This window comes from Anarhichas minor, unplaced genomic scaffold (assembly GCF_050575085.1).
Source record: "Anarhichas minor isolate MPS153535 unplaced genomic scaffold, ASM5057508v1 ptg000067l, whole genome shotgun sequence".
NCBI lineage: Eukaryota > Metazoa > Chordata > Actinopteri > Perciformes > Anarhichadidae > Anarhichas > Anarhichas minor.
In genome coordinates, this window is record NW_027466513.1 from 3,432,476 (window position 1) to 3,446,723 (window position 14,248).

Consider the following 14,248-nt stretch of genomic DNA (forward strand, 5'->3'; position numbering starts at 1 on the left):
TTCTTATTTCTTTGGTAGAAACTAGTTTCACAGTGTTAATGAGGACACTGTGCGGCTGAATCTTTAAGTCATCTTTGAACAAAAGAAACAAAAGAAACAAAATTCCATTCACCCGAGGAGGTTTAGGGGTAAACAAAACCCCAAATGATCTGCATGGTGAGATACCACTCGAGACTTAGTTTGTTTTTATTTTATTTATTGATATATTTGGGTGGATTGGCCCTTAAACAACGGCATTAAACAATCCTGAAAGAAGTTGTCTTTTTAAGTATATCATATAAAAAATACTCATGTTCTTATGTGCATTGAAACAGTTTTTGGGTCACTTTACTTTAGTCCATATCGACCGTGCAGAGATATAACCCTGAAGTGATTTCAATGTAAGATATGGTGGACAAACAAAGTCCAGAGTCCTCATTCTGTGTTCAAATGTTTTCTAAAGTTCAGAAGTTAATACGAAGCTTCAGCAGTGTCACCAAAATGACCTGCAAAATACCCGTTTGATTTGTGTAGTTCATATTACTAAAGAATACATTTTTGCATGAAATAAGGTTGATTTTGTCTCATTTCTTCCGTTGGACGAGATATTTTCCGGATGAAAAAGTGTTTCTGTGTTCTGGGTTATTGAACTGTTTTCTGTGGTCATTTGACCAACAACAGAAAATGGTGATTGTTGTTCGTTGATATGGTGACAACACAAAGTTGTCGCAACTCTCTGGGCTCAAATGGCTAATTCTGCTACATTGATTTGAACGGGAAACTATTTTCTATGGTTTACTAGACATGAGAGTATTAGCATGTGAGCATTGTTTTACTGACTTGAAAAAGAAGTCCTTTCAAAGATGAAATATTTGTGTGAATGCACAATGAATCAACGCTCATGAATTCATTCAAATTGAGCTGCTTTCTAAAATACTTCTTTGTCCTTTGTTGCTTTTCAAATCTTACAAACAGATTACACAACACCGTCTTTTCAACACAACTCTCACGTCTATCTTCTATCTCACACGCACACACACACTCACACACACACTCACTCACACACACACGCACGAGAGTGAGAGGCCCTTCCTCTAAACCCGGCCAGGTCACATGTGTTTCCTCTCTGACGGCCCCTCATCAGTCTTTTTGACAGAGTGCCTTCCAGACGTCGCGTGATAATGAATGTACAGAGCCGAGCAGGGAGCGATCCGTCATCCCACCGTGACGTGTCTCAGGCTTCACCGGGCCTCCTTGTTTGTTTCACTCATCAGTCCGTTTATCTGCTGGATTTTATTTAAGAAAAATAAAAAGTTACGTTTATGAGTTTGAGGATGTGTGACGAGCTTTGAGAGCGCTCTGCTGCCATCTATCGGCCTGTTGATGGAAAGTAACACTGAACATTTGTGCCAATACTTCTGGTATTTTATGGCTTTGAAAGGTTTAATTTGACTTTAAATCACTCAAACAGTTATTTTGTCTCGTAAGGTAAATCTTTAATGTTTTGAGTTTTACTTTTTTTTAAATTGAGAATGCGAGTACATTGCAATAAAATAAAACCTCCAAAAAGTATCTCTTTTGTTAGATCTTTTCACAGAACACTGGATATATTTCCTCTATTTCGTGATAAAAATATACTTTTCTAACATGACGAGTCCTGATGAGATGTGATCTTTGGTGTCACCTTCAATGAGACGTGCTGTCGCCTCAGAGTTACATGAACATCAAAGAAACACGTTCATTTATCCCTTTTTATTTTAGTAACATGCATATTAGGTAAAGCATTGACCCTCCAGAGTTCTCTCCCTGAGGACCAGAGATGTGCAGTAGATGTGAACGGCTCACTCTGTTCCTTTAAGGTGGACACGCTAGTCTCATTTTAGTCACAAGCTTTTAAGTGTTTTAAGTTAATTTGCTTATATATTTACCTAAGTATCTGTTTCATTTGAAGTAATAATTTCTATTCAAACATTTGCTCAAATATAATGAATGTCAGCGAGGACGTTTTTTTGTTGAATGCTGTCGTCATCAACGACATCGTCTTCAGGATCCAGAGGATGAACCAGACGACCGAGACGTGTCGGGTGAGTTTCTGTCCAGTTTGAATGAAGTGTGTTTTCTGTTTACGATGAGTTGAATTTAGGAAATGAAGCCGGCAGTTGTTCGCTGTAAAACTTGAATCAGGTGCGTTTAAAAGCCCTGAAGAAGTTTAAATTAATCTGAGGTATTCCAGATTCATCAGGCGTCCCCTAAACATGAATAACACATTTCTACATGGCCCTGAGCAGATTGATGACTTCAGAAAATATAAGACGTTATGGCTTCATTTAAACTAACTCAGATCTATCTTATGAGATGTTTTAGGAAAAGTGATCATTTTATTTAGCACCTTTCTAAAAATCTCTGTTCTCTTTTTTGACTTCAATTATTAATCTACATCAGAATGTTATTAGGACCCTGCTGCACGTTTTACCTTTAATGTTTTTCACTGTAAAACATTTACCTTTGACGCTTCTATCCTTCAAACATCTACCTTTTGAAACTGTCCACTGTAAATCATTTATTTTTAAAACTGTTTGGCGTGAAACATTCCCCCTTAATTCTGTCCACTGTGAAACATTCCCCCTTAATTCTGTCCACTGTAAAACCTTCCCCTTAATTCTGTCCACTGTAAAACCTTCCCCTTAATTCTGTCCACTGTAAAACATTCCCCCTTAATTCTGTCCACTGTAAAACATTCACCCTTAATTCTGTCCACTGTAAAACATTCACCCTTAATTCTGTCCACTGTAAAACCTTCCCCTTAATTCTGTCCACTGTAAAACCTTCCCCTTAATTCTGTCCACTGTGAAACATTCCCCTTAATACTGTCCACTGTGAAACCTTCCCCCTTAATTCTGTCCACTGTGAAACCTTCCCCCTTAATTCTGTCCACTGTAAAATCTTCCCCCTTAATTCTGTCCACTGTGAAACCTTCCCCCTTAATTCTGTCCACTGTGAAACCTTCCCCCTTAATTCTGTCCACTGTGAAACCTTCCCCCTTAATTCTGTCCACTGTAAAATCTTCCCCTTAATTCTGTCCACTGTAAAACCTTCCCCTTAATTCTGTCCACTGTGAAACATTCCCCTTAATACTGTCCACTGTGAAACCTTCCCCCTTAATTCTGTCCACTGTGAAACCTTCCCCTTAATTCTGTCCACTGTAAAACCCTCCCCTTAATTCTGTCCACTGTAAAACCCTCCCCTTAATTCTGTCCACTGTGAAACCTTCCCCCTTAATTCTGTCCACTGTAAAACCCTCCCCTTAATTCTGTCCACTGTGAAACCTTCCCCCTTAATTCTGTCCACTGTGAAACCTTCCCCTTAATTCTGTCCACTGTAAAACCTTCCCCTTAATTCTGTCCACTGTAAAACCTTCCCCTTAATTCTGTCCACTGTGAAACATTCCCCTTAATACTGTCCACTGTGAAACCTTCCCCCTTAATTCTGTCCACTGTGAAACCTTCCCCCTTAATTCTGTCCACTGTAAAATCTTCCCCCTTAATTCTGTCCACTGTGAAACCTTCCCCCTTAATTCTGTCCACTGTGAAACCTTCCCCCTTAATTCTGTCCACTGTGAAACCTTCCCCCTTAATTCTGTCCACTGTAAAATCTTCCCCTTAATTCTGTCCACTGTAAAACCTTCCCCTTAATTCTGTCCACTGTGAAACATTCCCCTTAATACTGTCCACTGTGAAACCTTCCCCCTTAATTCTGTCCACTGTGAAACCTTCCCCTTAATTCTGTCCACTGTAAAACCCTCCCCTTAATTCTGTCCACTGTAAAACCCTCCCCTTAATTCTGTCCACTGTGAAACCTTCCCCCTTAATTCTGTCCACTGTAAAACCCTCCCCTTAATTCTGTCCACTGTGAAACCTTCCCCCTTAATTCTGTCCACTGTGAAACCTTCCCCTTAATTCTGTCCACTGTAAAACCCTCCCCTTAATTCTGTCCACTGTAAAACCCTCCCCTTAATTCTGTCCACTGTGAAACCTTCCCCCTTAATTCTGTCCACTGTAAAACCCTCCCCTTAATTCTGTCCACTGTAAAACCTTCCCCTTAATTCTGTCCACTGTAAAACCCTCCCCTTAATTCTGTCCACTGTGAAACCTTCCCCCTTAATTCTGTCCACTGTAAAACCCTCCCCTTAATTCTGTCCACTGTGAAACCTTCCCCCTTAATTCTGTCCACTGTAAAACCTTCCCCTTAATTCTGTCCACTGTGAAACCTTCCCCCTTAATTCTGTCCACTGTGAAACCTTCCCCCTTAATTCTGTCCACTGTAAAACATTCACCTTTTCTCTGATGAAAATACCCAAAGTGCAACATCGAATATTAAATAGATCTCATTTTCAAACTTAATAAAATTTTATTTTCACCTTTTTCCTAAAAAGCCTCGTTACAAAAGCAACAAACTGAAAGAGCCACGATACTCAACGTTATTCATCTTAAACACATTAAAGAAACATCTTTTAACATAATGTGACGTTTTTAAAGTTGGGACACTTCTGTGGTCATAATCCCCCAAAAACATGAAGAGAATAAATTAGGTGTAATGCATTCCTTTAAGACACATTATTTACACAATTGACAAGAAATACACAAATCACATGTCCTGAAAAGGATTAAACACATTATTGCACTCAAACGTTTACTGTCACAAGAGGGAAACAGCATCAGCATCAGCTCACTTCCATCTTTCTCTTCTGGACGTTACCGGTTCACCAAATCATTTACTCACTGAAATATGATCGACAATGTCGAAGAGACATGCAAGTATGTTACGTCTGTACGTAGACACTGTTTTGCATGGAAGTTGCCAAGTAATTTGTTTTGACTTGGTTTGTGCAGTGTACACGACAACAGTAAATGGACCCTTCTTTAAGCCCCGCCCCTCGCTGCTACTCCGTCAAGCTGTCAGAGCTGCGTTACCGTGGAGCCCACACTGTCACTAACGGCACTTCCTGAATATATTATCTAACTTTTGGAAAAACGAAAAGAGAAGCTGAGAAGAGAATCTACAGGATGTGTTTTATGGATATAACCATGATGTCAAACTGATTTAACAGTGAAAACTGTTTTAAAAGATAAAGATAGAAGCTGAAGATCACAGAGTTAAAGTGAGAACCAGACAGAAGACAATGAAACTAGAGTTCCTCAGTATTCACTGTTACAATCATCAAAAAGCTAAAGCACATTCAGTATACCTTCAGTAGCTAGCGTAGCAATGATGTGCTAACGTACTCTGCTAACGTTAGCTCCACAGGTTAACGTAGAACCGTAACCTTATATCTCCTCCCAACCTCTCCAGCGAACGAGTATCTCTATTATACAACGTTTAACCACGACGAGCTCCGAATGCACTAAAGCAGCCTGAACAGGAGGAACATCTGAAACCATCGATGAGAGTCTGAGGAGCAGAGACGGAGAGTTGTCGGACCCTGGTCAGAGCTGGTTGATGCTACGCTATGATTGGCCAATCTGCGTTCGAGGGGCGGGACTTAGCGAAGGGTCAGTAGAATATACCTACAACACAGAGGCTGTCGTGATAAACAAAAGTCTACCACCTACTTTTCTCCTCACACACATTCAACAAAACCGAAGAGCAGATTGTTTGTCTTGATCACACTATGAAGGCAGCGATTTAAAAAACAACAAAAAGGCCAAAAAGCTCTAGACATGTGAGGAAGAAACAAACAGAGAAATCAAAGATGTGTTTACGCTGACGTGAATGCATCATCTTAACTTCTCTGAACCACTGATCAAAACCAGTTCTGGGCCCAACACCGCTTTGCTTTGTGACAGCACAAACACAGTAACCATCAATTCCACTTTAATCCACAGCAAACATGCTTCAACCTGATTGTAGTGTGTGTTAAATGAATCGTTCCCACGTTAAAAACAACATGTTACCCGCTTTCAGTTGCATTAAAAAGCATCCGCCCCGTTAAGCAGCAGAATAAAATGTGAACCTGGGTCTGCAACTAATATGTTGGTATGAACACACGTTCAATGTCTTATGTAATTAATGTTTCAGTGGCCTGATTCCAGGTTGGTATTTTAAATACACCTTTCTTTCATCCAGTGTTTTCACAGGAAGTCTAACTCGGGGCTAAAACGTGGTCCATATAAGGTCTGTGCAGGTCTACCAGTGTCTCGAGTCCACCAGCTCCGGTCGCAAACTCAGCTTCTTTAGCGTCTCGTAGCCGACCACCATGACGATGGCCGTGGGTGTGGAGGAGATGATGCGCGCCGACAGTCCTTTGGTCATCCCCCAGCAGCCCTCCTCTCTGATCAGCTGCCTGAAGGTCTCGATGACTGAAGACCTCCCTTCAATCTAAACCAACAAACATACAGTATCTTACAGTAGTTATACTGTACAACCTAGCATTGGGCATGACGACATACATTGAGTTATTTCAATTAATTCTGATACATTTTTTATACACAATATGTCTAATTTTGTGATAACAACACGCACAATATTGGTTATTTTCAGCAGGAGTAATGAAGATTACAGCCGTCTTGAGATACACATAACTTTTACACATGTAGGGCTAAAATATGTGTGTTAACATTTCAGACGACTGAGGCGAAGTATGTTCATGTTCAACCTTCAGGGCACAGCCTCGCTTTTGTACATTAATTCTATCAATTAATACTTCACTCAATATCTATTAATTTTGGCTGTTGACTCTTTATTGAAGGAGCAACTTAGTGAACTGTTCGATTGCAGAACCAGTCACTACGGCACAACTTTTGCTTTATTTCCCCGGACAGGAAAATCTTCCCTGATACGCAAATTAAAGAAGAGTGATACAGTCACTTATTATACACACTTACTAAGAAAGCTGACTAATTATTAACATTTGTAGCTTCAGCTATTGAGAAACATCTGACCAAACACAGACTCTGTGCTTGAAGGCGATTTTCTGCCAGCTTTTTGATGCTCTTGGCAGCAGAAACTAGATGTCACTGATCTGTAAGCTGCCAGCGGCCCCACACTCTGCCTGATGGATGCACAGTGAATACCTGCACTCTGGCTCTGACCACATCCATTGGGTTGGTGACAGTTGAGGCAGTAGCAGCTGCTAGAGGTCCGGCCACGGCTTGTAGAAGCAGATGAGGGCAGTCACTGGGAGCCAGTTTGGAGAGTTGCTCTGTAGAACATTAAAGACACTCGATTAACCACAAGACAAGGACTGGTGAGTCTTTCTCCCTGTAGATGTATAGATGCACTGGGAACACAGACTGACACACTGAAGACATGGCCAAACACAACTTTAACGGAGCAAATGGTGCTTTTTTGTGTGCTTTGAAGTTTAGAAAACATGTGTTTCAGCCATTTACCTGCATAAAAATGATAGAAAGGCCACCAGACAGCACTGTTTGGGATGTAAGTGAGGAGAGAAGCAACATATCCCCTGTAGAAGCCCCGGAAACCATCAGCAGCAAAAATCTGAGCCATAATGTTCCTGGTCTGGCCGAACACTTTCTTGGACTTTCCTGCCTCTGCGTTGGAATTGAGACGAAAGCGCGTGAGTTGCTGCCCTTGGCCCTGCATCATGAGCTGCTGAGAGACCACATCTATCGGAACGGTGATGCTCTGAGCCACCAGCGAGGCCGAGCCGCCCGCCACCAGTGACTTGACCGTGTTGTCCTCAGAATACTGGGAGACGTACTTCCTCACCAGCTCGTAGGTGGTTATGTAAGCCTGGCCTGAGATGAGCGTCAAGGTGTTGACCATGAAGCCGCGATAAAGGCCCCGGACGCCCTCCGCCCGCAGAATCTTGAAGAAGGCGTCAAAGGTGCCGCCGTAGAGGGATGTGCCCCTCTGCACCTGCAGCCGAGTGCGGATGAGCGTGGCCGGGTAGACGGTGGCCCGGATGGTCATCGTCATGAACACCCCGAAGGAGTAGAACTTCCTTTTGTCGAGGTCCTCCCACTCGATGATCTGGATGTTCCTTTTCTGCTGCATCCTGACAGCTGGAGGTGCCCCCACATCAGACTGATTCCTGCATACACAACAGTACGGTCAGGAAACTACTTAAAAGTGGAAGTTCATTGTTGACCTTGGAAATTGTAGTTTGACAACTTGACCTAAATACCGCAAAAGTAAAATGTAATTACTTCTGTTTAAAACGTGTTTTGAAACACTCATTCACAGCAATGAAAGTAAAATGTGCTACTTGCATACTGGCTGGTGGATTCATTGCATTACTGCAAACATCATACAACAAATCCAATGTTGTCATTAATTTGCAACACTGACATTGAAATGACAATTACTCGTATCACAAGGTATTGACAACTCTCTGACAGATGATATCCCCTTCATTTATACCTCCTGCTATCGCTCGAACCCTGCTGTCTACCAACCACTCCTGCAGCATGGCCTGACATTGTCTTCTCCTTGAGCAAATACTATTGATCTCCAGTTATCGTTGTGTAAGAGTTCAAAGGTCATGCTGCAAGAAAGCTAAATGATTCCAATGATCCAATCGGCCATGTCGGTGTTGTGACCGTCCTATTACAGATATCGCTTTACTGGTCTCCCAGTAGCTAAACACCTTAGCGACACCAGTTTGTACTTGAGCCCCAGTGGCCACACCGGGGACAGAGGACGACGTGTTCCAGAGCTGATGTGTAGCTAATAACACTTCATATAAAACCAAAACAAAGTGAGTCAAAAACAACGATAACGCCGGGTGTTTTCATTAAAGAAATGTGGCTATTGTCAACATGCTAGTGTGGCTAAAGCTTGTGATAGCTAACACCGAGCTAGCTCTGAGGTTATGTAGCATTAGCATCGGTGTGATTAGCAAGCACTTACCTTTTCGGACAGATGTTTATTACAAGGTCACGTGCGTAATGTATGTCAGACTTTGAAAATCATGTCAATCAGCCGATAAAAAAATATACAATTCTGAGTATCGTATTCAGTTGCTTATATATGTTTATATGTAACGACGTACGTGTTAGCTACCTTCTTGCTCGTCAGCTTACTTCCGGTTCTCATTCAAACGGTATGTTGGTCAAACAACCAATGACACAACAGCAGAGCTGCTTCTTCTTCTTTTCAAAATACGGTATGCTGAATGCTTCCCTGCACATTGCTGCCCCCTACAGGTCAGGGTTATATCGCTCCATACGCATAAACTGTGGGTTGAACCCAAACCAATCCAACCATATTATTATTATTACTATTATTATTATTATTATTATTGTTATCCTTTAGAACAGTGATTCAACTTTTACTCTGAAACTGCACACTCCGGTACAGTAGGTGGTACACAATTCAAGTTGGTTGCGATCCGCCAATTAAATTAGAGAAGGAGGAGAAGGAGGAGAAGAAGAAGCAATGAGAGCAACGAGTGGTTTTACCGAGTTCAGAGGAAAGTGGGAGAAATGACAGTGGGAGTGCAGGAAGGAACAGGAGAGAGGAAACGGTAATATCAAGGCTTAGATTTGGACATACAGGCCTAAACGGTATGCTTAAAAAAATAGGTAAACATGAAACGGGGAAATGTGACTATTGTGAGCAAGAGGAAATAATAGAGCATGTAATTGTACAATGTCAGAAATATGAGCAGGAAAGAGGGCAGCTGATTGGAGACCTTGGCAAGATGAAGGTATGGTTGGATATAGTGGATATTCTGCAAAATAACTCAAAAAGTGAGTGTTATCAAGTATTATTTCAATATCTTAGATTAATTAATATTATTAAGAAAATATGAGCTTGTTGTTTTGTTTTGTTTCTTTTTTCTTTTCCTTTTGAATTTAAATTTGTATATAAGTAGTAGCCTATTGCACATCCTGATCCACACTCCATACCAGTTGGTGGCGGTAATGCACTAATTCATTGTTTGCCAACCGCCAATAAACCTCAAACAAGAAGAAGAAGAGAGCAATGAGTATTAGCCAATCAGAGGCATAGTAGGGCGGGTCATACCGGTCTGTTTGAGGAGCATCAAACTGAAAGTAGTAACTTAGCTAAAACTACGCTAACTTAGACCTATTTTCACGTAAGGTAATGTATTCATATTTTATAATTCACTAAAGTATTGTCTTAATCCACCGCTATATTGGAGTGTAAGTACAGTTTGTGTCCAGTCAGAGGAGTATCCAGTCAGAGGAACTGTCTTTATTATGAGCTAGCTCCGTGGCTAGCATGCTAACGAACTAGCATGCTCAGATATTGCAGTTTCATTCTGTTCAGCAGCAGTTAGCTTAGCTGCTAGCTTTAGCTGTCATGCACAGAGTCAAAAGTGGGTCGTAAACCATACGTACTGTTGTTGTGAGTTAGCATATTCATTTCCGTGTCCACTTGACCCAGAAACGTTCTTCTTCTTTGGTTTCTGCTGGTTTGCTACATGAATTTATAACTTTTGTTTTGTTTTGCAGGACAGTTTGAGCGACGGTTAAAAGATGGTAAGTAGTTGTACTCGTCTCAAATATCATGTATGTTCATAGGATGCTCCTGCTTGTTTCTGTCAGCTAATATCTGTTTTTATCTTTATTTAGTCTCGTAGATATGATTCCAGAACAACCATATTTTCTCCAGAAGGCAAGTCTTGTCTTTTTTTTTACCACTTTTTTTGAGTTTTTTACATTATTAATGAACCAATTCATTACATTGCAAATCTTATATCTCGTGTGCATTACATCATGCAATGTCTTCTATGAATGTGGCGTCTGTTGACATGGTAGATATTTTGGTGTTTGCCAAAACAAGCCAAATCTTGACTCAAATTATAAGTTGTTTGAGCTGATCAGTGCTCTAAAAAAGACAGTGAATGGACCTTAAATGACTGTTATCTTGTCCAGCTACTTCGCTTCTTCCAAAGGCGACTTGTGCTTTAGATATACACGGTTGCAGTTATATCCAGCCATGTCAATACTTCTGTGACTATGTTTTGCAGGACGCCTCTATCAGGTGGAGTATGCGATGGAGGCCATCGGTCACGCTGGAACTTGTCTGGGGATTCTGGCCAATGATGGAGTGCTGTTAGCAGCAGAGAGACGCAACATCCACAAACTGCTCGACGAGGTTTTCTTCTCTGAGAAGATCTACAAGCTCAATGAGTGAGTGAATCGAGGACTCTTCAACACCCAGGATGTAGCCCATTCTTACCATGAAATACCTTTAACGTTGATCTCTTGTGTGGTTTACTTTTACAGTGACTTGGCCTGCAGTGTTGCTGGGATCACATCTGATGCTAATGTCCTGACAAATGAGCTACGGCTGATTGCACAGAGGTGAGTTTCAGAGGGACTAAAATGATGTCCCAACTACTAACCTGTTGAACGGTATTCTTCATGAACTTTGTTAAATGAGCATGCTTCAGTTTCTACCTATTTGTCCGTTTCTTCTTCAGGTATTTGTTGCAGTACCAGGAGCCAATACCCTGCGAGCAGTTGGTGACGGCCCTGTGTGACATCAAACAAGCGTACACACAGTTTGGAGGCGAGTTGCACAGTAGTTTCCGTGTCTAGTAACATCTAAAACTCCTGTTCAAATGTCATATTAGTGAACAAGCTACAATAACTCATCTGTGTGTAGAAACAAGAGGTGGATTTAGACTTTCTGTAACAGCTGTGTGGTCTGTCTTGACAGGGAAGAGGCCGTTTGGTGTTTCTCTGCTCTACATGGGCTGGGACAAACACCATGGCTTCCAGTTGTACCAGAGTGACCCAAGTGGCAACTATGGAGGCTGGAAGGCAACCTGTATTGGCAACAACAGCGCTGTAAGTTTGAAATTGTTTTGGTTTTATTTTATTAAAACCTTTATTTTACCGGAATATTCCCATGGAAATCCAGATTCTGTGTAAAATGGACTTATAATGAAAAATGCACCAGTGTTCAATTCTACTGTACGGCTGTATAAGGAAGACGAACCAACTCTCTTGTACAAACGGCACTATTTATATATCTATATTGTAATTGCTACCATACTCTTCCGCTGTGTTGTTTGACGTGTTGACCTCTTGGCCCTCAGTCTGCCGTGTCCATGCTGAAGCAGGACTTCAAAGAGGGCGAGATGAGTCTGTCCTCGGCTCTGGCTCTGGCCGTCAAAGTCCTCAACAAGACGATGGACGTCAGCAAGCTGTCAGCGGAGAAAGGTGACATTCAGAACTCCTAAATATGAGCATCTCATGAGCTTCACGAGCTCCGGAGGAAATGTGTTAGCGCAGGAAAGGGATGCACCGATACCGGATCTATTCAATATAAACAGTGTCATAGAAACCCTTTACCTGAACTGGTACGAGACGTAAAACGGTTATGACGTGGATTTATTTCATAACTGGAGTAAAATGTAGTTAAGATAATCAAATGTTTGTGTGTATCCGTACTGCAGAGAGTACAGTACAACAGTAGTACTACAGAATAACTTCAACCAGTGAAGTTAGTGAGGACTCTCAACTCTTCGTACTATAACAGTCACTCTGTAATAAACACCAGAATGTGTTATTACTGCATACTGCTGAAGATCTTCTGGTGTGTAGATGTTTGATGTTAAAATAACACAAAGCTGTTTTTCACCGTTTCAGTGGAAATTGCCACTCTGACACGAGAAGACGGGAAAACCAAAATCAAAGTGCTGAAACAGAAGGAAGTTGAGGAACTCATCAAGCGGCACGAGGCCGAGGAGGCCAAGTCTGAGAAGGAGAAGAAGGAGAAGGAGCAGAGGGAGAAGGACAAATGAGCAAAATCAGAGTTGTTCTTTCCCTCCCGTCACCAAATCCTGTATTTGTTTTGTCTTTTACATTAAAAGTTTGGAAACTGACGGACGTGTTGTTGTCTGTATCCTTGTCACAAGAGGAAGAGTTTTTATTTCAAACTTTTTTTAAAACAAATTTTACACAGATGTGAAGAGCAGTTTTAAAAACAACAAACACTCTTTAAACAGCTGTTCTCAAATATAAATGGGACGGAATAAATAATTCAACTAACATAAACTTCAGTCCCCAACATGTATTCTTCTTCACTGATCCTACAAGTTTAATATCACTTCATAGTTGGCACATATGTGGTCTTAAAGCATGCCATTGAGTTATACATATATATCCACATACTGTATATGCATGTATATTATCACCACATGATGGAGCCGTCAGTCCTGTGGTTGCAGCTTTACAGTAACATGTTTGGTGACTCTAAAGAGCAAGAAATGTTTTGCTTTTGTAATTTTACTCGATGCATTAAAAAAATATATTTAAATCTCTAACTTCAAAAGATTTTTTTCCTAATAAATATTACGCTCGGCCTCCAGTTTTTTTTTTTTAATCGTATAAACGTGATTCTGTATTTCCAAAAATTAAAGCGGCATCACAAATGTGAATTTTACAAAGAAACAAAAGTTAAAACTAGTTTAAACTGAGTTCAAAAGTTCAAAGAGTTACATTTGTTGTGAACGACGAAGTGAAACTTTGCTCTCAAACATCAAAATCTCACAGAGAAGCTAAACAGGAACAGTAACGTGTTGAAACAGACACGCAGTCGGTCCCAGAACTTTGGATATAGTTTTAGTTTGTATGTCTTTGAGTTCAGTAAGAGAGTTATTGTGTTAAAGCAAAATAATTAAACACGCCATGTTTCCAGACAAAAAGGGAAAATAATAGAACTGAGATTATTCATTTAGTTTTGGTATAAATTCTAATATTCAAAGAGAGATAATGTACAGTATGTCTGATATACCTAATGATTCACTTTAAAGTGTTATTTCTTCTGTTCACCACTTGATGGCGATAGTGTTCACTGAGGACATTTCTATGGCATGAGTCATAAAAAGAGGTGCTATTTAATCCCCAAAAATGCACAGCTCGCACCATGATATTGGTTTAATGCCGTAGTTACAGTGGATCTAAACAATAAATACTAAACATACAACTATATTTTGTGACTTGAATACAGCAAATGTCTTTTGTCTTTTTTTAATATCAATATACACACTGTAGTTGTACATAGATCTGTTAAGTGGTGCGATGGTTATTCTTTCATAGGGTTTTGCATATTCAAGCAGTGTTGGAGACAGTGAGTCAAATGTCATTTGGGGAGTTTTGTTGAGTCAAACAGCAGGTGGTGAATGTGAGAATCGAGGCTGCGTTCCAAATCACTAACTTTCTTTTTACTTTTAGTACGAGATGTCCTTACAAAGTATGTACTGTTGCATGCTGTATGTTTTCAACCAGGGAGATACTAATGTGTCATAACATGGGGCCTTGAACTG

General features: G+C 40.7%; 2 protein-coding genes across 4 annotated transcripts; one reads left to right on the forward strand and one right to left on the reverse strand.

Moving 5' to 3' along the window:
• Positions 1 to 4,366: 4,366 nt before the first annotated feature.
• On the reverse strand, positions 4,367 to 9,057 carry slc25a44b (solute carrier family 25 member 44b). 2 transcript variants are annotated; one of them, XM_076078782.1, is made up of 4 exons: positions 9,004 to 9,057; positions 7,368 to 8,032; positions 7,050 to 7,177; positions 4,367 to 6,354 (listed from the first exon to the last, which is right to left on the reverse strand). In XM_076078782.1, exons 2-4 carry the CDS (start codon positions 7,993 to 7,995, stop codon positions 6,163 to 6,165), a joined length of 948 nt encoding a protein of 315 aa, XP_075934897.1. In that variant the 5' UTR covers positions 7,996 to 8,032; positions 9,004 to 9,057; the 3' UTR covers positions 4,367 to 6,162. The 2 variants fall into 2 exon arrangements, with proteins under 2 accessions (XP_075934897.1, XP_075934898.1); XM_076078783.1 differs by having other exon boundaries at positions 8,993 to 9,029.
• Positions 9,058 to 9,924: 867 nt separating this feature from the next.
• LOC142934237 (proteasome subunit alpha type-4-like) lies at positions 9,925 to 12,805 on the forward strand. 2 transcript variants are annotated; one of them, XM_076078719.1, is made up of 9 exons: positions 9,925 to 10,047; positions 10,422 to 10,448; positions 10,542 to 10,584; positions 10,940 to 11,102; positions 11,199 to 11,276; positions 11,396 to 11,484; positions 11,635 to 11,765; positions 12,017 to 12,140; positions 12,570 to 12,805. In XM_076078719.1, exons 2-9 carry the CDS (start codon positions 10,446 to 10,448, stop codon positions 12,722 to 12,724), a joined length of 786 nt encoding a protein of 261 aa, XP_075934834.1. In that variant the 5' UTR covers positions 9,925 to 10,047; positions 10,422 to 10,445; the 3' UTR covers positions 12,725 to 12,805. The 2 variants fall into 2 exon arrangements, with proteins under 2 accessions (XP_075934834.1, XP_075934835.1); XM_076078720.1 differs by lacking the exon at positions 9,925 to 10,047 and adding an exon at positions 10,268 to 10,314.
• Positions 12,806 to 14,248: the final 1,443 nt, after the last annotated feature.